The sequence below is a fragment of the Scyliorhinus torazame genome, chromosome 3 (genome assembly GCF_047496885.1).
Source record: "Scyliorhinus torazame isolate Kashiwa2021f chromosome 3, sScyTor2.1, whole genome shotgun sequence".
NCBI classification, from domain to species: domain Eukaryota; kingdom Metazoa; phylum Chordata; class Chondrichthyes; order Carcharhiniformes; family Scyliorhinidae; genus Scyliorhinus; species Scyliorhinus torazame.
Window position 1 is genome coordinate 114,631,020 of NC_092709.1, and position 24,033 is coordinate 114,655,052.

General features: G+C 47.2%; 1 protein-coding gene across 1 annotated transcript in view; it reads left to right on the forward strand.

Moving 5' to 3' along the window:
* frem3 (Fras1 related extracellular matrix 3) overlaps nucleotides 1-24,033 on the forward strand; it is a 305,423-nt gene that overhangs the window by 121,190 nt on the left and 160,200 nt on the right. Inside the window, exon 3 of the mRNA XM_072496140.1 lies at nucleotides 22,327-22,473. Within this exon, the coding sequence (XP_072352241.1) occupies nucleotides 22,327-22,473 (147 nt within the window). The remainder of the gene's footprint in view (nucleotides 1-22,326; nucleotides 22,474-24,033) is intronic.

Here is a 24,033-nt window from a genome sequence, read left to right on the forward strand (position 1 = left end):
CCCCAGAGCTTTCCTCACTGTGAGTCGTCATCAGCTTCCTGCATTGACAGGTTAAGTAGGCTCAAGGGCACCCCAGGCCCAGCATCCTGAAGACTTGGTTTTCAAACAGACCAGGGTCATGTGCGGGTTGCAGGGGGTTGGTTGTTGGGGGGGGGGGGGGGGGGGGTGCGCGCGGCGTGTAGAGCTGTGTGCACGGTGGTGCTATTACGCAAAGCGAGAAGTGATGAGGGCATGCCTGGTCCTGCGAACCATCCTCTGACGCCTCTTCAGTTTCTCCCTCCACTCCGTCCTTGACATTCGCTCCTACTGGTCATCATCGTCAAGGACGTCAGCACGCTGATGCGCCGAGTTATGCAGGACACAGCAGACCACAATGATGCGAGAGACCGTCTGGGGACTGTACTGCAGGATCCCCAGCAGACCGGTCGAGGCAGCGGCAACACATCTTAAGCAGCCTGATGTACAGACCAGGTGACACTGTGAGCCTCTTTGTACCAGGCCTCTGCATCTGTCTCGGGCCTCCACACTGGCATTATCAGCCACGATCTCAGCAGGTGTCACTTGTCCCCAAAGCTCCATCCCTGCAGCATGGCTGACCCTTGAATATCCCAGGCATTTGATATTGCCCAAGGATGAAGCTATCATGTATGCTCCCAGAAAAAGGGCAGCACGGTAGCATAGTGGATAGCACAATTGCTTCACAGCGCCAGGGTCCCAGGTTCGATTCCGGCTTGGGTCACTGTCTGTGCGGAGTCTGCACATCCTCCCCATGTGTGCGTGGGTTTCCTCCAGGTGCTCCGGTTTCCTCCCACAGTCCAAAGATGTGCAGGTTAGGTGGATTGGCCATGATAAATTGCCCTTAGTGTCCAAAATTGCCCTTAGTGTTGGATGGGATTACTGGGTTATGGGGATAGGGTGGAGATGTTGACCTTGGGTAGGGTGCTCTTTCCAAGAGCCGGTGCAGACTCGATGGGCCGAATGGCCTCCTTCTGCACTGTGAATTCTATGAAAAAAATACTTTCTATCTATGAAAAACATGCACACATGTGCATGATCCACATCTGGTGGCCACAGACCACCTGGACAAGATGGGAGTGGAACCCCTTGTTAACAAATGGGACTCATTTGTGGGTGGATGAATGCAAGGTGCCACACAGGTCCTCCATTGAGTGCGGGAATGATTCCGTGGTGTCGACGTTTAGGGCTGCCATGACCTTAATGGCCACAGGGATCGATCAGGTCGCCATCCTTCTTCAAGTGGCACCAAGTTGGCAAGAATGTGGCACAGATGCCACATTATCTCCCTGTTGAGGCGGAGTCTCCTGCGGCACATGTCTGAAAGCTCCATGAAGTCCTGTAAACCCTCGGTCTCCTTCTTCACCTATGAGCCCCTTGTTTGTCTTGTGCTGCGACTTGCCCTTGAGCCTGCCCTGCAGCCCTGTGGCACTAGGTTCTCCCTGAGTAAGTCGCTTGTTGCTTTGGAGCCTGTGCTTCACCAGTGCTGTTATGAGCAGAATTGCCAGCTACACTGGTTCTCTCCCAAGATTTCTCGGAAAGCTGCGAGGGATGGGACACCGAGAGAGATACAGAGGGAGAGACAGTCAGGTTTGTGCTCTAGCCGGTGAGCTTCAGACCCTCCCTTCACCCTTTGCCCTCCCAGTCCTGGAAGTTGTCATTCCTACACCTTATCCAACGGCGAGCGCTCACTCACATGTTTTGACCGGCCATGGTCAATGCCCTCACCCCTGTGACCTCCCATCTGGTTGTCTTTTTTGCCCTCTGCTAGCGGACCTGCAAAATTGCACCATGGTGAATAGTTGAGACCCCAGCACAGATCCCTGTGGTACATTACTTGTTACTTCCTCCCAATCTGAGTTCATAACCATTATACCTATTCTCTGTCTACCAAGGCAGTGTCCACTCAGTGTGCACAGCCTATTCATTTAAGTGCATGAGAGCTTTAAATAATTTTGCATGACCACCCATGTGTGGTAACATGAAAGGACTATCTTGTGTTCGGCTGACAGGAGAACTTTGGGGATGCTGTGCGCAGGCTAGAAGGAACATTGTTCTATGACCAATCTCTCAATCAAGTCAATGGTTTGTTTTGTCAATTCTAAGGGCTTTAATTTTAGCTAATAGTCTACCATAAAACAGGAGTACCTCAGATATTCTTACTATTACCCTATTTATAAAGATAGGTGTATATATAAAAGGAAAAATGACACCTTGGCTAATTATTTTAATGAGTTCCAGCCACTCTCATGAGATTATTTACCTTGATGCAGTGATCACAGAGAATGGAAACAGTTTAACTTCCAAATTGGCCAAAAGACCTTCCAGCAATACTCAGCTTTACAACTTTATATAAATATTCTGGCATCGCATGTGGATGCATGGAAACATTTTACAGCATAATAGCATGATAAAGGAGATTAAAGTTGGATATTTGTTCACGTACAGGTTATTTTCTGGAATAGCAAAAATTTTCACCAGCTGAAGTCTAACTGAGCGTTTTTGGTTTTTATGTGGTTCAGTTGATTCCCCCTATTGTTACTTCCGATGGAACCTATTTGAAATCCTTTACTGACTGTTCCCCAAGGTAATGACTGCCTTTGTTTATATAAATTTTGCTATTACGGTGCTGAAACTGCCCAATGTGCATTGTATTAAGGATAAAGGGCGATGCAGTCAGTTAGAAGAAGTATTGACCTTTCATCTCTGCTGTTAGGAGTTCAATCTAGGCTACACAGATAAATGAAAAGCTCATGTCCCTGACAGTTCTTAATTATCAGAAAATAAATCAAGTTCTCCCTGTGTCTGTGTGGGTTTCCTCCGGGTGCTCCGGTTTCCTCCCATACGTCCCAAACATGTGCTTGTTAGGTGATTTGGACATTCTCAATTTTCCCTCTGTGTACCCGAACAGGCGCTGGAATGAGGCGACTAGGGGCCTTTCACAGTAACTTCATTGCAGTGTTAATGTAAGCCTACTTGTGACAATACAGATTATTATTATTACAAATCCTTCTAGGCCACATCATACTAGTTTCCTCCCAGAGTCCAAAGATGTGAAGGTTAGGTGGATTGGCCATGATAAAGTGCCCCTTAGTATCCAGCTTGTGCAAGTTCGGTTACGGGAATAGGGCGGGATGAACGGGGGAGTGGACATAGGTAGAGTGCTCATTCGAAGGGTCGGTGCAGACTCGATGGCCCGAATGGCTTCCTTCTGCATGGTAGGGATGCTATGGACGTGCTTCTGTGGCCCCGTCCGCCCAGTGACCTTAGGATCCTGCCTGAGGTCAATGGACTTGTCCGCGTCTCGCCAGTCCCGTTCTTGTGGCGATTGGGGGGGGGGGGGGGGGGGGGGGATGAATCCAGCCCTATGATTCTAACTTAGGGGGTGGATTCTCCGTGCCAAAATCGTGTTCGGCGCAGGGGCGGAGATTGGCCGTTTACCCGGAAACCGGGGGCTGGATTCTCCAAAAATGGGGCTATGTCCCTTTACACGGGTGTTTCACTCTGGGCCCGGAGTGCACCTCGCAACTCTGGCTGCGGATATGGGGCCCCGCACTTCCGGTCAGGAGTCCGTGCATGCGCCGGCAGCGGCCTGCAGTGTCCGCGCCGTGCGACATGGCGGACTCGCACCGCAGACCGTCATCAAAAATGTAGCCCCCCCCAAGATTGCGCGCGCCCGCGGGTCCATGCCGCCCAATCGCTCCCCTGGCTGCCCATGAGCCCCCCCCCCCCCCCGGTGATCAATTCCTTTCCCCCGCCCCCCCACCAGGGCGGCTGCGGACTCCTGAGGTTCCCGACGGCCAATATGTGGTTCGAACCATGCCGTCGGGAACTCGGCCAGTTTTGCGTGGAGAATCGTGAGGGCCCCCTACCCACGCCGTGTAGATCGCGTGCCAGCGACTCCCTAGCGATTCTCCGGGGATTGGAGAATCGCTTCAGCGGCGTCAGTCCCGATTTCCAGGTAAATGGCCATCTCCATCACTAAGACCTCCAGTATTGCATTGGAGAAACTTGCCTCTTTTTGACCTGTTACTTTATTGCTCCACTTTCTTCCTTCTGAGAAACTCTGTCACCAAACAGTTTGAACCACAGCCGCAGTCACAATTTTCCCTTCAAGATTGGCTTGAAGAAGTGTCGGCTAACTTTAACTTGCACTCGCTATGCATGAACCTGGGCCCTCTACTGAGTGTGTAACCAATCAACAGTCTGTTTAATGCTAGGCCGCGCACCCCAATCATGGCGATGAGCAGGCAGCACAAAGTTTGTGAACCTCCTGTATCACCTCAATCGGGCTATTATCCAATTGTTAGCCCTGTGGCACCTTTGGATTCACACAAAGTAGTTCTGTCCATTGTATTCTTTAGCTTTGAGATTGATTGGTTGGGATGCAAACTACAAAACCTTGCATTTGGAGTTCACTGAATCCTCTCAATACCCATGAGCAAGTATCTACACAGTGATGATATAGCATTTAACATAAGCAGGCAAAAGTATGCAGCTGAGGAACTGCGCACAAACCTGAGAGTTTGAAATTGGTTCCTACTCTACTTGAGGGAAAGAAGCTGGCTGTTTGGTGAGTATCTGGTATCTTGGAGCTATCATCATAGAGCATAGTCTACACCTGAACCGTGCTGGGACCAGTGTACTTACGAACCAAGTAACTAGGGAGGTAGAGAGGGTTTTAAATTACTATGCCAGGCAAATACACCAAATAAATCCACAAACTGACCAATCAAAATAGTCCTGACAAACAAAAATTGGGTGTTATAGTTGTGAAAGTCTGAAGCCTGTGGTGATATTGAGGTGGACCTTCGTAATGGGAAAGCAGGCCACCTGTCTGAGACAAGAATAAGGCTGTTTAAATATGCAAATCAGGACGATACACCGATTCAGGTACAACCAAGCAATTTCTGAGTAAAAATAATATCCCGTACCCGCACCTTCAGGGGCTAGGTCCACCCCGGAGAGTTGGCGGCCCGCCGGCCGGCGGGATAGGGGCCTGGCGCCACACCAACCGGCGCTGAAGGGCCTGCGCCGCCGGTGCGAGTTGGTGCATGCGCGGGAGCGCCAGCGCGTGCTGGCGTCATCCCCGCGCATGCGTACAGGGAGTCACTTCCGCATTGGCCATCGCGGAGGACCATAACGGCCGATGCGGAAGGAATAGAGTGCCCGCGGATGGGTGGGCCCCGACCTCGGGTCAGGCCACCATGGGGGCACCTCCCGGGGCAAGATCCCCCCGCGACCCCCCAGGAACCCTGGAGCCCGCCCGTGCCACCAGGTCCCACCGGTAAAGGATCAACTCTAATTTACGCCGGCGGGACCGGCTACAGGCAGGCGGGACTTCGGCCGGAGAATTCGGGCGGCCCGCCGGACCCCGCCATTCTCCGAGGCCGGTCGGTTTTGGTGGTGGGGAGAGAATTGGGAGGATGGCAGGGGCGGGATTCACGCCGACCCCCGGCGGTTCTCCAACACAGGGGGGGACGGTCGGAGAATCCCGCCCAGTGAGTTTTTGACAGGAATAGAGTGATAAATCAATAAATATGTCCCATTTTAACCAGTGGTTTGTCCTATTCCTTTTAATAGAGTTAAAATCGGGGCATATATTGAAGCTAGTACCTTCAATGAGGGCAGCACGCTAGCACAATGGTTAGCACAGTTGCTTCAGAGCTCCAGGGTCCCAGGTTCGATTCCCAGCTTGGGTCACTGTCTGTGTGGAGTTCGCACGTTCTCCCCGTGTCTGCGTGGGTTTCCTCCGAGTGCTCCGGTTTCCTCCCACAGTCCAAAGATGTGCAGGTTAGGTGGATTGGCCGTGATAAATTGCCCTTAGTGCCCAAAAAAGGTTGGGTGGGATTACTGGGTTGCGGGGATGGGGTTGAGACGTGGGCTTGAGTGGGGTGCTCTTTCCAAGGGCCGGTGCAGACTCGATGGGCCGAGTGGCCTCCTTCTGCACTGTAAATTCTCTGATTCTATGAACCGATTCTTGGTAAGAGCGATTGCAAATTCTGGCTATTTAAAAATAAGGATTCTGGAATAATGTAGTCCGTTAGATGATGAGTACTCAATGCAGGAGGATCTCTGCATAGAGAACAATCAAATTGCTCTGAGGTGGAGCAAAATCCAATCTATGCCCTGAAGGCAAAAGATTAGCGTGTGAAACACAGCTCATCCTGACATGTGTGCAGGGTTTACAAGGCCCACTTTTCCCTATTCAGAACAGTGGCAACTTTAATTGAAAGCCAATCGCTTTCCTGCTGTGAAAGCTGAACCGTAGCCAGCCTGTGGATCCCACACATAAAATACAAAAGCCTCCACGATCTGTATTGCATGCTACTCTGTTGCGAGACAAGAGTGGCTTCTTTTCTCTTGCTGAGATGTATTTGGAATTGTTACTGACCCTTACTGAAGGGAGGCGTGTGACACACACACACAGGAGCTTCAGATCTCTCAAGCAGTGTGCCCATGCTGACATCAACCATGTCAAGTACTGTTAGTTTTAGAAAACAGGATATGGTCATCGGTGACAAGTTGGATTGTAAGGCCTCTTCCTCCATGGAGACAGCTGTTTGAAGATAGGCAGAGGCTTGGAAGCCTTCCCACCCCAGTGAACTGAGCTTTGCAAAGACCCAGGGCTGGATTCTCCAAAAATGGGGCTACATTCGAACGCCAGCGTGAAAACGCTGCCGTTTCACTCTGGACTTTCCTTAAGAAAGTCCTGAGCGATTCTCTTACATGCAGGGGGCTAACAGGGGCCCGGAGTGCTTCTCGCAGCTCTGGCTGTGGATATGAGGCCCTGCATGTCTGGTCGGGAGTCTGCATGGCAGCGGCCTGCGGCGGCTGTGCCGTGCGACAGGGCGGACTCGCACCGCAGACCGTCGTCAATAATATAGGCCCCCCTGAGATCGTGCATGCCCCCGGATCCGTGCCGCCCAATCGCTCCCCTGGCCGTGCATGAGGCCAACCCCAGTGATCGATCCCCCCGCCCCCACCAGAGCTTCAGCGGCGCTGGTCTCGGGGCTGGATTCTCCGAGCCTCGCCGCTGAAACCGTGTTGATTCACAGTTCCAGGGTCCCAGGTTCGATTCCCGGCTTGGGTCACTGTCTGTGCGGAGTGTGCACGTTCTCCCTGTCTTCGTGTGGGTTTCCTCTGGGTGCTCTGGTTTCCTCCCACAGTCTAAAGATGTGCAGGTTTGGTGGATTGACCATAATAAATTCTCCTTAGCATCCAAAAAGGTTAGATGGGGTTACTGAGTTACGAGGATAGGGTGAAGATGTGGGTTTAGGTAGGGTGATGTTTCCGGTGCAGACTCGATGGGCCGAATGGCCTCCTTCTACACTGTAAATTCTATGATCTATGAAATGAGTTAGAATTGGCGTATCTTCAAGCCAAAACGATTGAGTTCTGTGCCACATGAGTGAGACTGTTAGGTCTGAAAAAGTCAGCAGCTTTTCTTTTTGAAGTGCCCCAATATTGCGGTTTAGTGTTACAATAAAAGTGCAGCAAATGCATTTGAAGACATTTGTAACTTGGGACAAGCATGGCACAGTTGAGCAGTGTGATGTTTATCTTAAAGAAATGTTGGCTGTTTATGTAGTGCATCAGTGGCTGGATTAAAAGCACACGTCAAGCACAGTGAAACTGGAACAACAGTAGAATGGCTCATTTTGCAGCATTTCTCACACTTCACTTCCTCTAACAGATTCCTCACGAGGTCAGGTCATTACCAGCTCTCGCCTTTGCCTCTGTGCCCACTGGTGCGAGGCTTAGCAGCCTTTGATGGTCAGACTGCTTCAAGCCGGCCTTTGGGAAAGGCCACATAATATTAGGTTGTCAGAATGTGATTATTGACATCTACTGACCTATTTTGCAGCAATATTACTTCCAGTCCACCTGATCAAAAACGGGCATGAGAAGCAAGAAAATGTGACTGAGATTATTTTATCGAAAACTTAAAGCTGCTCTGGCCAAAGTCAAATTTTAAAACATGGCGGAAAAAAATGTCAAAATAGAGCTGGTTATTGAGATTTTATTGAAAAGAGCTCCTGATTATATTGTAAACATTTTAACATCTTTGTTAAAATTATGGACAGAAGAATTCAATGCGAATGTGTTGACATTGTTTATTGCTGATGTCGCATGGCATGATTTCTTTTTAAAAAAAATTATTTATTTATTTAAGAGTACCCAATTATTTTTTCCAATTAAGGGACAATTTAGCGTGGCCAATCCACCTACCCTGCACATCTTTGGGTTGTGGGAGCGAAACCCACGCAAACACGGGGAGAATGTGCAAACTCTGCCCTTCATGGCATGATTTCAAGGCATTGGATAAATAACACTGCATTCAATAAATATGTAAACATTCTTAGTATAAAGGTTCTAGATGCTTGGATGGTTCAAATAAATGGGCGGGATTCTCCCCAAGTTCGGCGGGGCGGGCGGTCCCAGAGCCGAGGAGTGGTCTGGAAGATGCGGAATCATCCGCAGCTTCAGGGGCTAGGCCGGCGGCGGCGGGGTTGGCGCCGCGCCAATCAGCGCGGAAGGGGCTTGGCGCCATGCCAACCGGCGCCGAAGGGCCTCCGCCGGCAGGCGCGTGTTGGCGCATGCGCGGGAGCGCCAGCGTGTGCTGGCGTCATCCCAGCACATGCACAGGGGGGTTCGTCTTCACAACGGCCATGGCGGAGATCCACAGCAGCCGGTGCGGAGGGAAAGAGTGCCCCCACGGCACAGGCCCGCCCGCGGATTGGTGGGCCCCGATCGCGGGCCAGGCCACTGTGGGCGCACCCCGCGGGGCCAGATCCCACACCACCCCCCCCCCGAGGACCCCGGAGGCCGCCCGCAGACCCAGGTCCCGCCGGCAAGCACCAGGTCTAATTTACACCAGCGGGACCGGCCTAAAACAGGCGGCTGCTCGGCCCATCGCGGGCCGGAGAATCGCCGGGGGGGGGGGCGCCGACCGGCGCGGTGCGATTCCCGCCCCCGCCAAAACCCCGACGCTGGAGAATTCGGCAGCCGGCGGGGACGGGATTCATGCCGCTCCCGGCGATTCTCCAGCCCGGCGGGGGGTTAAAGAATCCCGCCCTTCTTCTTTCAGAAATGCCTGAAATACTGTGAATTACTTTGAAATGCACGCACAGTTATGTAGACGGAGGCAGTAGTCAATCAGTGCACAGCAAGATTCCAAAACAGTAATGAAATGAATGACAATCTGGATTTGGTGGTGATGATGTTGAAAAAGGGATGTTAGCTTGGACAACGTCAAACAGTCCAATAAGATTGTCAGTAACAATCCAAATAGGCAGACAAAATGTTATGACAGGATCAGTAGAATAAGTGTCAGCCTCAACTCAGGGTGGGACTTTCCTGCCATCCCCACTAGCGTGATTCTCCAGTCCCGCTGAAGACGACACCTGTAGTGTGTTCCCCAGTGGTGGGATTGGGCAAGCCACGCAAAGCATTATAGAGATCAGCAGGATGGGAAGATCCTGCTGGCTGCCAATGGCGAGCCGCCTCTGCCGCTGGGAAACACGCCAGAGTGGGGTCGGGGGTGGGGTCATTCCTTTCTCTGTATGGAGAAAATGATCATTTCTGAGGCAATACCTGTGGGTTTATGTCCGAATCTAGAACTTGTACGCATGATCTCGGCTGTTATTTCAATGCAGTACTGAGAACGCTGCATTCTCAGAGGTGCTGTCTTTCTGATGAGATGTTAACCCTCCTCTCTTTTGTTGGACATAAATGATTCCACCCCACTACGAAGAAGCATGGGGGTGTATTCCTGGTGTCCCATTTATACTTTAATCAACACCACCAAAACCAGATTAACTGATCATTTGCTTTGGTGACGTTTGTGGGACCAGTGTGTAGGTTGGCCACTGAATAACAATCAATAATTGTATTTCAGAATTAATGAATTGACTATAAAGCACTTGAGACATAGAATCATAGAATGCTTACAGCTTTAAAGGAGACCATTTGGCCTATCGTGTCAATACTGGCTCTCTGTAAGAAAAACTTATTGCCAACTCCCGTGCCTTCTGCCTGTAACCCCACAAAATCTTTCTCTTCAGATAATTATACAGTTACCTTTTGAAAGCTACAATTAAATCTCAGGCAGTGTATTCCTGATCTTAACTACTCACTGCATAAAATTGTTTCTGCTCATGCCTGCATTGGTTCTTTGCTATTCGCCTTAATTTATGTCCTCTATTTTTTCACCCTTCCGTCAATGAGCTTCTCTACTTATCCTGTGGGGCCGGTTTAGCTCAGTTGGCTGGACAGCTGGTTCATGATGCAGAGAGAGTCCAACAGTATGGGTCCAATTCCCATTCTGGCTGAGGTTATTCAGGAAGGTCCCGCCTTCTCAACTTTGCCCCTCACCTCAGATGTGGTGAACCTCAGGTTTAATCACTACCAGTTAGCTCTCCTCCTCAAAGGGGAAAGCAGCCTATGGTCACCTGGGACTATGGTGGCTTTAGTTCTCTTAACTTGTAAAGGCCCCTTGTTATTTTGAATACCTCTATCAAATCACCTCTCACCCTTCTCTTCTCAAAGAAGAACAATCCCAACACTCCAATCTACCCAGGTTACTCGAATCCCTCATCCCTAAAATCATTCGTGCAAATCGATTCTCATAGATACATAGAAGAAATGAGCAGGAGGAGGCCTTTTGGCCCTTCGAGCCTGCTCCGCCATTCATCACAATCACAGCTGATCATCCAACTCAATAGCCTAATCCTGCTTTCTCCCCATAGCCTTTGATCCCATTCTCCCCAAGTGCTATATCTAGCCGCCTCTTGAATATATTAAAAGTTTTAGCATCAACGACATCTTCTCTGATGTCTTCAAATCCTTCTTAAAGTGTGATACCTGGATGTAGGCACAATTCTCCTTTTGAGGCTGAACAAGTATTTTAAAAAAAATTTCAAGTACCCAATTCATTTTTTTCCAATTAAGGAGCAATTTAACGTGGCCAATCCACCTACCCTGCAGATTTTTGGGTTGTGCGGATGAAACCCACGCAAACACTGGGAGAATGTGCAAACTCCACACAGACAGTGACCCAGAGCCGGGATCAAACCTGGGACCTCAGCGCCTTGAGGCTACAGTGCTAACCCACTGCGCCACCGTGCTGCCCTCGAACAAGTATTTTATAAAGGTTCACTCTGACTTCCTTACTTTTGCACTCATGCTTCTATTTATAAAGCCCAAGATTCCATCTGCCTTTTTAACCATTTTCTCAACCTTTCCTTCTACTTTCAACGATTTGTGCACACATATTTCCAGGTTCCTCTGCTTCTGCACACCCTTTGGAATTGTACACTTTATTTCATAATGCCTTTCCTCATTCCTTCTGTGAAGTAAATACTTCACACTTCTCTGCATTAAAATGTATCTGTGCATGGGTGGCACGGTGACACACTGCTGCCTCATGGCGCCCGAGGACCCGGGTTCATAAACCGGCCCCGGGTCACTGTCCGTATGGAGTTTGCACATTTTCCCCGTGTCTGTGTGTTTCTCACCCCCACAACCCAAAGGTGTACAGGGTAGGTGGATTGGCCATGCTAAATTGCCCCTTTAAAAAAATTATCTGTGCACCACCCATTTCACCAGCTTGACTATGATTTCTTGAAATCTATCATTATTCTTCTCGCAGTTCACCTTACTTCCAAGTTTCATAACGTACGCAAAATTTGAAATTGTGTCCTGTATATACAAATCTCGGTCATTAATATACAGCAAGAAAAACAGGAGTCTTATCACAGACCCCTGGGGAACCCCACTATGTACCATCCCCAGTCTGAAAAACAACCATTCACCACTACTATCCCGCAGTCACTTCTTACCCACGCTGCCACTGTCTATCTTATCCCATGAGCTTTAACTTTGCTGACAAGCTTGTCATATGACACTATTCAATTCCTTTTGAAAGTCTGTATACACCAGATCAACCACATTACCCTAATCACGCCTTTCAGTTGTCTCATTAAAAACCTGAGCCAAGGTAGATATGCACAATTTGCCCTTAACAAATCCATGCTGGCTTTCTCCAAATAATTGACCTTTGTCTAAGTGACTGTTATTTGTGCCCTGAATTACTGTTGTTAAGATATTTCCTATCACCTACAATTACTGGGCTTATCCTTTCTTGAATAAGGGTGTAACATTTGCAATTCTCCAGTCCTCTGGTACCACCCATATATTGAGGGAGGATTAGAAGATTATGGCCAATGCCATGCAAATTCCACCCTTACACCCCTCAGTATCCGTGGATGCTTTTGATTTATCAACTTTTAAGCAGAGGTAGTTTTTCTATTTTTAATTTCTTTAAAAACAAAATTTTGAGTACCCAATTATTTTCTTTTCCAATTAAGGGACAATTTAGTGTGGCCAATCAACCTTTTGGGTTGTGGGGGTGAAACCCACACAGACACGGGGAGAATGTACAAACTCCACACAGACAGTGACCCGGGCCGTGATCGAACCCGGGTCCTCAGCGCCGTAGGCAGCAGTGCATAGGTAGATTTTCTAACACCTTTATTAATTTTTATCCCATCCAGGGACCAACTACCTCCTCTTTCGTTATGACTGTGGCAGCATCTTCTTCTTCAATAAAGGCAGATGCAAAGTAGTAATTTAGTATATTAGCCATGCCACGGCTACAATGCATAGATCCCCTTTTAGGTTCCCAATCAGTCCACCTATCCTCTTATGACTGTTTTATTCTTTATGTGCCTACAGCAGATTTTTGGATTCTCTTTTATGTTGGCTGCCAATCTCTAATCATGATCTCTCTTTGCTTCTCCGATTTCTTTTTCCACTTCCCCTCTGAACATTTTATATTCAGCCTAGTTAACAATTGTATTATCAACCAAACATCTGTCACATGCACATACTTTTTACTTCATCATACTCTTCATCACTGGTCATCCAGGGAGCTCTGGCTTTAGTTGTCCTATCTTTCTTCAGATGGGAATGTACCTCAACTGTCCCTTAAAATAACTCCCCTTTAAAGGCAGTGTTGATCTCCAAATTTCTTTCTCTGTCAGTCTGGCCTCAATAAAAGTTGAGACGGATTCGCACGTAAACAGAAGTTATTTATTTAGCTTGCAAGCTTAATCATCTTACAGAAATGTAAGAGACATCCAGCCTCTTTCATTCCAGAAAACGACTGAACTAACAGACAAAGGGATCTCTGCAAAATCAGTTCAAATGGTATCAAGTTTCACATACTCGACGGACATAGGTCAGCCTATGTCCCTCCTGACCTGTTCGATCTATTCTGATTGGCTCACTTCCAATCCCTTTCTCTGGCCCCTATCAATGAAGCATCACCCTCATAGACACACCTCTTCCTGCTTTTTCCATGCGGTCTCAAATTCCTTTGTCCCTAACTGCAAAAATCAAAGTGGCTTATTTCTACATTACATTAACTAGTAACTCTAAAGTAACTATTTTATATCACATTCGTCATTCCCTCCTTTTATCATTCCATGATAACCGAACTATCCAATCTATAGCTACGGTTCCTCATCTAAAAAGATTCGTCGCTGCTTTTCCAATTCCTGTCTTAGCCCCCCTTCATCTGCTTCACCCTCATGGATTTTAACAGTTAAATTTTTTTCTCGGTGATTGGGGCGATGATCTGATCCAGTGCACCCAGCATTCTACCCATCACACATTTAAGGATGGCCAGGCCCACAAAGATGCAGCCAATAGCTACCACTAGATACATGGCCATATTTATCAACCAGTCCTTCCATCCTCCAAATCCCCAGTTACCCCAAGAGTCAGGATCCTGCATCCCGTCCAAGTGATCCCGTATGCGATCCATAAATTTAGTAATGTTAGCAGTCAAGTCCTGAATCCCCATAATACACTTGCCCTGTACTATGGCGCATACCCCACCCTCACGGGCCAGAAGATAGTCAAGAGCATACCGGTTGCGTAAGGACCTCCCAGTAGCCCAATTTATCCAATTTTGAAATGCCCATTCGGGCCGCCCAGCAATGCAGAAAGCCCTATTCCCAACAGTGATATGAGAGACATTCGCCCAGCCACAAAGGAGCTGGAGGCCAGCGTTCAATGGAACGCAAGTGGTGCTATAACAAACGCATTGGCCAGACGCCTGGGTGATATGGCACCTCCTGTCCGTACAGGTGGGAAACAGACATGTTATCTTTGTGTCCACCTCTACCAGCAAACAGCCATATCCTTCACTGCTGAAGCAATTCTCGTACGACCGGGAATCCCTATTGGGAGTGAAGTGGCTAGGTATGTACGCCCTCCACCGTCGCAGCCTATCGTACTGTGAATGGGAATTATCCCGAGGGAGGGGAAGGCAAATAGCCGGTGGTGCTGAATCCGGATCGTAAGGAAGAGTGACTTGCTCGGGCAATGGCTCGGAACGCTGACAATGAACCACCGTTTGGGGAGTGCCCCAAAGCGGTGAAACAGAAAATAACCTAGACACCGCTGCGGGGTTTGGGTAGCAGACAACCCGTCCCTGGCCATACAGACGGTGGTAAATCTGGTAGAAGAGATTCATACTACCCGGGTTTTCCTCAGTTTGGCCTTTAATTAACTTAAGTGCATCTCCCGGTAACCTACGTTCTAGCTGTACTTCCCTTCTCACACGCCCCGTCCTCTCTCTAGTCCCTTTCTCTTTCTCATGGTCTCTTCCTACACTCTTCTGACAGCCTGATGTTACCTTTATTGTACCACTTTTAACACATCCAAAATCAAATTTACATGTATTCCAAAAACAAGGCAATGTCCATATAATGTTCCCTTCCCATCGCCGGGGCCGGTGCAGCTGCTTCATGACTCCCGCATTCTCCTTAACTTTGATGACCTTCCATGAGTCGATACCATGTCCTCGTATATGGGGGCAGTGAAGAACATCACCTGTGCATAGGTGATGTATCCTTGTAGATTGGTTGGGGCTACACAGATACATAATATTCCCCTTTTCCATGTCCATCGCCAATAACACGCCAAGCGAAGTGAGGCCAAATATCAGACAGACGATGCGTAGCCACTCCATCATGCTCCACACCTGTAAAATAGCACTGGAGAAGGGAGGCAGGTTAGTATCCGACCTTTTACAGTAGTGGAGATGGGCTCAATTTACAGTGATGTAGGTGGACCCAAGCACTTCGCCCCTCCACTTTAACTGCTGTGGGGGTGGTAAGGAGAACTTGGAAGGGCCCGTCCCATCGCGGCTCCGACCCCTTCCTAGTCCAATTTTTGACCATTACATAACTACCGGGCTGGACTGAAAGTGAGCTAGGTACTGGGCAATGGCTCGTGAGCCGCGCGGACTTGGCCATGGAGTTCCTTGAGCACTTGCGTAAGGGCTAGAACATAGGTGGTCATTTCCTCAGTCATCTGATGAAACTGAACCCGTCTGGGAACCTGCAGGCTCCAGGGAGTTCTAAGAGGCCTGCCATAGAGAATCTCGGCGGGAGAGAGCCGGGCCGGTCCCGCAGGTGTAACCCGCAGCTGGAAGAGGGCAACGGGGAGCAACTTAAGCCATGTCAGTCCCGTGTCTGCTCTTAATTTAGCCAATTTAGTTTTGAGGGTCTGATTGTGTCTTTCAACCACCCCGGCTGCCTGTGGTCTGTAAGCACAGTGTAACTGCTGGCGTATGCCCCACTGGGAGCAAAACTCCTTGTTAATTTGTCCAATAAAATGAGGCCCATTATCAGAACTTAACTGAGCTGGTATACCGTACCGGGGAATGATTTCCCTCATCAAGACTTTAACCACAGTAGCAGCTTTACTATAGATAGTCGGATACGCCTCAACCCATCTGCTGAACACATCCACAATGACCAAAACATATTTATAACATTGACACCTTTCCAACTCAATGTAATCCATTTGGAGCGTCTCAAAGGGACCACTGGGCAACGGGGTTTGCCCCTTCCCACAAGGGATACCTTTTCCGGTGTTATATTGCTGACAAATCAAACACCGATTACTGATACTTTGGGCCAACCCCTGCATTTTAGGGTGCCACCAAGTGTCCAGCAACAAATCACTAGTCCCCCGAGCCCCACAATGAGTTGCAAAGTGTACACATTCGATGACCCATAAAGCCAGTACATCAGACATACAAGTCTGATGTGCAGGCGTGGTCCATAAAGAGGAAACAGAATCATATGTACAACCTAACCGTTTCCACATTTGTTTATCACTCTCAGGAGCGTCCTCCTGTAACCTTATGACGTCTTGGATGGTTGGCATTGGCTTGTCAGAAGCAGACACATTCATAGTAGATCGTTTAGTCTGACTTAACATTTTAGGCACCATCACTTGCTGAATTTGTGCGGCTGTGCGCGCTGCACAATCTGCTCGTTCATTACCAACGTCAACTGGGGTTGTACCATTCGTGTGGGCAGCACATTTAATAACGGAAATCTGCGCTGGCAGAAGGAGGGCCTGCAGTAGGTCATTAACTAAACCCCGGTGGGATATTTGACCACACATAATCATGTCAGGTTGTTCTGACGAAATGTCACTCAAATCGCCCCTTATTGTGGTAGTTTCCTGAATCAAGGCTAAACAGTCGTGGCCAGGTGCGTCTTCATGGACAGGGGGACCACTAAGAAAACAGGCTGGATTGATAGTGGTACAGTATTTAAATGTCAGACGTGGATTGTTCAAAAGGTATATCTCATACCTATTCTGACGAGCTGCGGTAAGATGCTGACCATTCGCCCCATATCCCTGGCATGGTACTGGTCATGGACCTGACGTGTAATATGAGGGCTTACCGAAGCTGACTGTGGCCATAAATGTGGTGATATTGTAACAAAATCGGCTGTACCTTCTTTTCCCGTGACTGTGGCTGTAACCTTGACTGGCCATTCGGCCTCAAGTAATGGCCAGTATTTGTCCTCCAACTCCCTGTTTCGTCCAGTTCTGTCATAGGCCAGGGTAACGTGATGCAGTGATAGTGGCTGTTCAATGTCTAACGTCCACCACTGGGGGGTGATAGAAATATAGCACTGTTGTCTCATCCTCCTCTTCGCTGATCCACCCACCCAAAGTCACTATATTGGAGCTCCTGCTGGTAAACTACCATTTCTGCCGCTTGTTGGGATCGCAGATCATCCTTTTTCATTACATACTCAGTCTTAACCTTTGTAACTGAGCCTCCTTCTTGGCCTACACCCTCCTTCCAGTAAAATCTGACTGCCCTTGCCATCTGGGAAGGGTCGTTCTCTGTCCAATTCATGTTATTACATTTCACAGCAGTAACCACAGAAGGTGGTAGGCAATGCATTAACATAGCACAGTATTGAGGGGAATTCTGACCATTTTGATACAGCAAATCGCCTGACTGCCCCCGGTAGATTTCATTAAAACGCCCCAGACATTCCTATGGCTCATCAATCTTCCTAGGTTTTAGGTCTAAGATAACAGAAAGATTTATGGGCCTTTGAAATGTGCTATTCAACGCATTCAAGATCTGTGTCCTTCTTTTCTCTATTTGCTCTCTTTTTTTTTTAAACTTAAAAATGTTTGAAAATTCAAATTGAATTACTGCAACTTGCAAGCTTAGCTCTGATCTCAACTCAGAACTAAATTTACAATTTGCTTAACACAAACTTGTATAACATTTACAACTTAATTATTTCTTTATCTTAACAATTTTTTCTTTTAACAAGTTTTTTTTTCTGTTACATACACATAAGTATTAGCAAAATCAACTATCATAAGTATTAGCAAAATCAATTATCATCTTCAGATTGACACTTTTTAAAATGGTGTCCATGATCTTCTTTAAGTTTCTATTAATCTCCAGATAAAATGAGATAAACCTTATTTCAAGTAAGTAAAATTTAAGATTCTGGCAATTTCAATCAATTGCTTTCGAAAATAATAACTTTTATCAAAGAGGTGGAGAAACCCACTGGTTTCCTTTAATTAATTCAAAACGTAACTTTGCTGGTGTTCACTGACTCAAAGGAAAGGTATCCGATTACACTGCAGACTGTTATCTCAAGGCCTGAGTGAGAAGCACTGTCTGTTTTCAACTCCGCCTGCTGCTGTTAACCCTTTGAGAGACTTCTGCTTCAACCTCACAATCTCAACTAGACCTCGGAACTTTACAGTCCAAGGAGACAATTTTAGCTTAATCAACTATATATTTAAAACACTCACACATAGAGTTGAACCATCTTCAGATTTAAAAACAGTTATACTGGACTGAACCCCCATCTATTGAAGTCCCATCAGCCCCTGAACCCATATAATAGACTGAACCTTTATTATTTAAAGTCCCATCAGCCTCTGAACCCTAATAATAGACTGAACCTTTATTATTTAAGTCACATCAGCCTCTGAACCCCGATAATAGACTGAACCTTTATTATTTAAAGTCACATCAGCCTCTGAACCCCGATAATAGACTGAACCTTTATTATTTAAAGTCACATCAGCCTCTGAACCCCGATAATAGACTGAACCTTTATTATTTAAAGTCCCATCAGCCCAAAACCCTAACCCAAGCCGAAACAACAATATGAAATCCCATCAATTAAAGTGCTAATCCCCAGACTGACCTGTGATTTCGTCGAGGCGGTCTTTCTGTGCCAACCGCGAGTGACCAGACTAATCAGACGATAAGAAGAGGGGAACAATCAATGCTGGTCGTTTTCCATTTCTACATTGAGGGCCCTTTGTTCCCGTCCTCCTGTTCATAATCAGTCTAATTCTGATTTCGCAGTTGGAACAGGATCGCCCAGAGAAATCCCGGTTTTCGGCACCAAATGTTGATCTCCAAATTTCTTTCTCTGTCAGTCTGGCCTCAATAAAAGTTGAGACGGATTCGCACGTAAACAGAAGTTATTTATTTAGCTTGCAAGCTTAATCATCTTACAGAAATGTAAGAGACATCCAGCCTCTTTCATTCCAGAAAACGACTGAACTAACAGACAAAGGGATCTCTGCAAAATCAGTTCAAATGGTATCAAGTTTCACATACTCGACGGACATAGGTCAGCCTATGTCCCTCCTGACCTGTTCGATCTATTCTGATTGGCTCACTTCCAATCCCTTTCTCTGGCCCCTATCAATGAAGCATCACCCTCATAGACACACCTCTTCCTGCTTTTTCCATGCGGTCTCAAATTCCTTTGTCCCTAACTGCAAAAATCAAAGTGGCTTATTTCTACATTACATTAACTAGTAACTCTAAAGTAACTATTTTATATCACATTCGTCAGCAGCCTATTGTTCAGTTACAATGTTGCTGGCCAATTATGATTTCAATTTACCAGAGGTAGATCCATCTTCATCTCTTTGAAATCCGACTTCCACAATAAATTAATTTTACTTTGAATTTGCTTTTGTCCTTTTACATAGGCAATCTAAACCTGAGCATAGTACGATCACTGACCCCTAAATGTTCCGTTACTGACACTTGATTCACCTAATTCTCCAGATCATGATACGCCTCCTTCCTCTTTGGAACGAATGTTGAAGGTCCAGCATAAATAGAGGCTCTTCCTTAATTATACTAGCTGCAATCAATAATCTATGAAGAACGATCTTTTACTTGTGAAACAAATGTCTGGATGTTATGGTATCAAAGAACAAATTCTTCAATTGTTTTTCTTCTGTACCAATGATTATTCAAAAGCACAGAGGAGACAATAATATAAATACTAGAAAGCATAGAATGGGTATAGACAGGAGGAAAGGGAGATGAGCGAAAGGGGGGAAAGATCCATCATCTGCTAGGAATACTATAATGGTAGTTTGTTTTGAAGAAGAGTCCTATTGGACTTGAGATGTGAACTCCGTTTCTCTCTCCACAGATGCTGCCAGACCTGCTGAGTTTTTCCAGCCCTTTGTTGTTATTTCAATTTCTCCAGCATCCACAGCATTTTGCTTTTATGTCACTATAAAGGCAATTGATATCACAAAAGATGATCTGGCAGTAGTTAACTTGAAATAGAAACAGAACATTTTGGCACAGTATAGTTTGGCACATGGGGCTGGTTTAGCACAGTGGGCTAAATAGCTGACTTGAATGCAGAACAATGCCAGCAGCGCGGGTTCAATTCCCATACCGGCCTCCCCGAACAGGCGCCGGAATGTGGCGACTAGAGACTTTTCACAGTAACTTCATTGAAGCCTACTAGGGGCTGGTTTAGCACAGGGCTAAATCGCTGGCTTTGAAAGCAGACCAAGGCAGGCAAGCAGCACGGTTCAATTCCCGTACCAGACTCCCCGAACAGGCACTGGAATGTGGCGACTAGGGGCTTTTCACAGTAACTTCATTTGAAGCCTACTTGTGACAAGCGATTTTCATTTCATTTTCATAAGAAACAGATGTCAATGAATTGAGTGGGGTCCTTCACAAAGACTGACTGGAGAATCTGCTCTAATATAGTTATTATTTCAAAGTATATCTGCTAACTCATTCTCTGATGGTATTCCGTATCAAATATCACCAGAGGCTATTTTCATTCAACCAAGCAGGATCTGCTGTTTTTTTGCACAATTATTGGATGTATGCTAGTGCGACAATTCCAGCTGAAGTTAATACTGGATGAGACAAATCAGAAAGTGAAACCTGGCTTGATAGAGCCTAACTTTATTTTTGTTTAGAAACTATGCTGGAAAGGCACTGAACACATTCACAGGAGTTTCCTGATGAACATTTGACATAAAAAGTAAAACATTTAGTAAACAAGGGGGAAAGAAAACCAGACAAAAAGGTTGGAAAAATCTCAATACTAATGCAAGAAAATTATTGAAATGCACACCATTCCTTTTATCCCAGAAATACACTTACAGACATACAAAACCAGTGAAGATTTATCATTATCTTAACACCAAGGCTTCTTGCTTGGGCTGGCCTAGTGTCAAACGGGTTTCTTCCCACAGATTTGAGCATTCACGTGATGCTTTTCCCCCAACTGATATCTCTCAGACACCCAAGACCACACACTAAATTTACTATTACTTCAATAGCAGAGCAAACATATGAGTTCCCTAAAATCAGTCCCAAAACAGTCCCCAGTACCTTGCTGTATTTTTTTCTATCAGAGAGCTCAGAACTCCTATCTTCACTCTGACATACACACCCTGAACTTCCTGTGCCTGTGTGTCACTGGGCCCCTATCACTGTGCAACAGCACATTTTTTTCTACTTGGTGCTGTTTCCCTAAATCACCTTGTAACCCATCTCTTCATTTCAAGGGTTGTAAAACCTTATTAAAATGCATGTAGATAACCAAATCCAGAAAACCGACTTTTTTGCCAGGAGGCCCACCAGGCTTTCTGGCACCAAACTTACAAAAAAAGCTAAATGAAACTGAAATCATGTTGCACCTTTCTTAACACACAGATATAAATACAAATTAAGTTACATTGTTCTTAACACTAGGTTAAAACGTATCTCTTATTTACCATAACTACTTTTATAGTCCAGATTCAATTACACTAGTCCTGTCCTGTATCTTGTGTCCGTTCCTTCCAATAGTATTTCTTGTGGCAGCACGGTACCACAGTGGTTAGCAGTATGGCTTCACAGCGCCAGGGTCCCAGGTTCGATTCCCAGCTTAGTTCACTGCCTGCGGAGTCTGCACGTTCTCCCCATGTCTGTGTGGGTTTCATCCGGGTGCTCCGTCCTCCCACAGTCCAAAGATGTGCAGGTTAGGTGGTTTAGCCATGCTAAATTGCCCTTAGGTTAGATGGGGTTGCTGGGTTACGGAGATGGGGTGGAGGTGTGGGCTTGGGTAGGGTGCTCTTTCCAAGAGCCGGTGCAGACTCGTTGGGCCGAATGGCCTCCTTCTGCACTGTAAATTCTATGATTCTCCAACCTCTCCTCTTTTAAGATCCTCCTTAAAATTCACTTCTTTGACCAAGCTTTTGATTACCCCATCTAACACCTTCTTCATTTTCTTGCCTTACACCACTGCAAAACAGCGTAAGATGTTTTGTTGACACAAAAAGTGTTTTATATGCGCAAGTTGTTCTGTTGCAATAGAAATGTGCACCTTCAGACAGTGCGGTGAAATATCACAGCACTCCAATCAACGTGCAGAGAAACGACTCAGTGAGCTGTCCGCAAAGTAGATGCTGAGATAATTATTTAAAAAAAGGATGTTTGAGCATGAAATCAATGATGTTGCGACCCTGCTTGTAGTTTATCCTGCTTGTGAAAGATACTACTGTGTGTTGCTAGATTGACTGCTGCTGCAGAATGTGCAGCATGTGCATGTATGTGCCTGTCTTCCAGTATGATTGCCTGAAGTCTGCTTTCTCTTCTTTTTCAACTCACCACCACAGGAGGGAACAAACTGAAGAATCACCCATTCCGTCTGAACTGGGCTTGGATTTCCTTGGAGAGAGAATATTACCTGGTGGATGAGGACTCCCGCTTTCTAGAAGTGACACTGAAACGAAGAGGATACTTGGGAGAAACATCTTTCATTGGTAAGCCACAAAGTCACATTAAAAAGAAAGTAACCATTCCACTTTCTATTCATTACCATGGGCGAAATTCTCCCCAAACGGCGCGATGTCTGCCGACTGGCGCCCAAAACGGCGCCAATCAGATGGGCATTGCGCCGCCCCAAAGGTGCGGAATGCTCCGCATCTTTGGGGGACGAGCCCCAACATTGAGGGGCTAGGCCAGCGCCGGAGGGATTTCCGCCCCGCCAGCTGGCGGAAACGGCGTTTGTTGCCCCGCCAGCTGGCGCGGAAATGACATTCGGGGCGGCGCATGTGCGGGAGCGTCAGCGGCTGCTGACAGTTTCCCGCACATGCGCAGTGGGGAGAGTCTCTTCCGCCTCCGCCATGGTGGAGACCGTTGCGGAGGCGGAAGGGAAAGAGTGCCCCCACGGCACAGGCCCGCCCGCGGATCGGTGGGCCCCGATCGCGGGTCAGGCCACCGTGGGGGCACCCCCTGGGGTCAGATCACCCCGCACCCCCCCCAGGACCCCGGAGCCCGCCCGCGCCGCCTTGTCCCGCCGGTAAATAGGTACTTTAATTTACGCCGGCGGGACAGTCAATTTCTCGGCGGGGCTTCGGCCCATCCGGGCCGGAGAATCGAGCGGGGGAGCCCGCCAACCGGCGCGGCCCGATTCCCGCCCCCGCCGAATATCTGGTACCGGAGACTCAGGCAACCGGCGGGGGCGGGATTCACGGCGGCCAACGGCCATTCTCCGACCCGCTGGGGGGTCGGAGAATGACGCCCCATATCACTGCTGCTTCACAGCAGAAACCTCATAAATTGTTGCCATTCCACCTGGGATATGTGACTGGTCCAAAACATACAACAATAGCAGGATAGTGTTACAATTCAAAACAAGATATAAATGTTTGTACTGGAAAGCTCACTCAATAGCTACCACCACTTTGCCTCCCACTGTGAGTGCCCAATTAGTCATTCTGATATTTCTTTGTATGAAGAAAGAATTTAATTGCACTTTAAGAACATTCCCCAAAGAAAAACATTAGTGCTCATATTTGGCCACTGCACATTTTGTAATATGTCGGCTGCCAGAGAAAATAAAACAGAATTACCAGGATGAAGGATGGAAGGAAAGGCTTTTTAACTTTAAAACATTGGACTTTTTCAACTCCATTATCAGATGGTCTCCCGTCGGGAAAGATTATTAAAAAAAAAACCACAATTTTTTAGAGTACCCAATTATTTGTTTTCCAATTAAGGGGCAATTTAGCTTGGCCAATCCACCTAACTTGCACATCTTTGGGCTGTGGGGGTGAAATCCCCGCAGACTGGGGGAGAATGTGCAAACTCCACACCGACAGTGACCCAGGGCCGGGATTCTGACCCAGGGCCGGGATTCGAACCCAGGTCCTCAGCGCCGTAGGCAGCAATGCTAACCACTGTGCCACGTGCCACCCAGGAAAGATTATTTCTGTAATGTTCTTGCTTCCGTTTATAACTGGATGATAGTTGGTAACTGTAAATGTAACAATGTTATTTTAACTGAAGCTCAAATTTATTTTACACCCTTTAAATCGAAC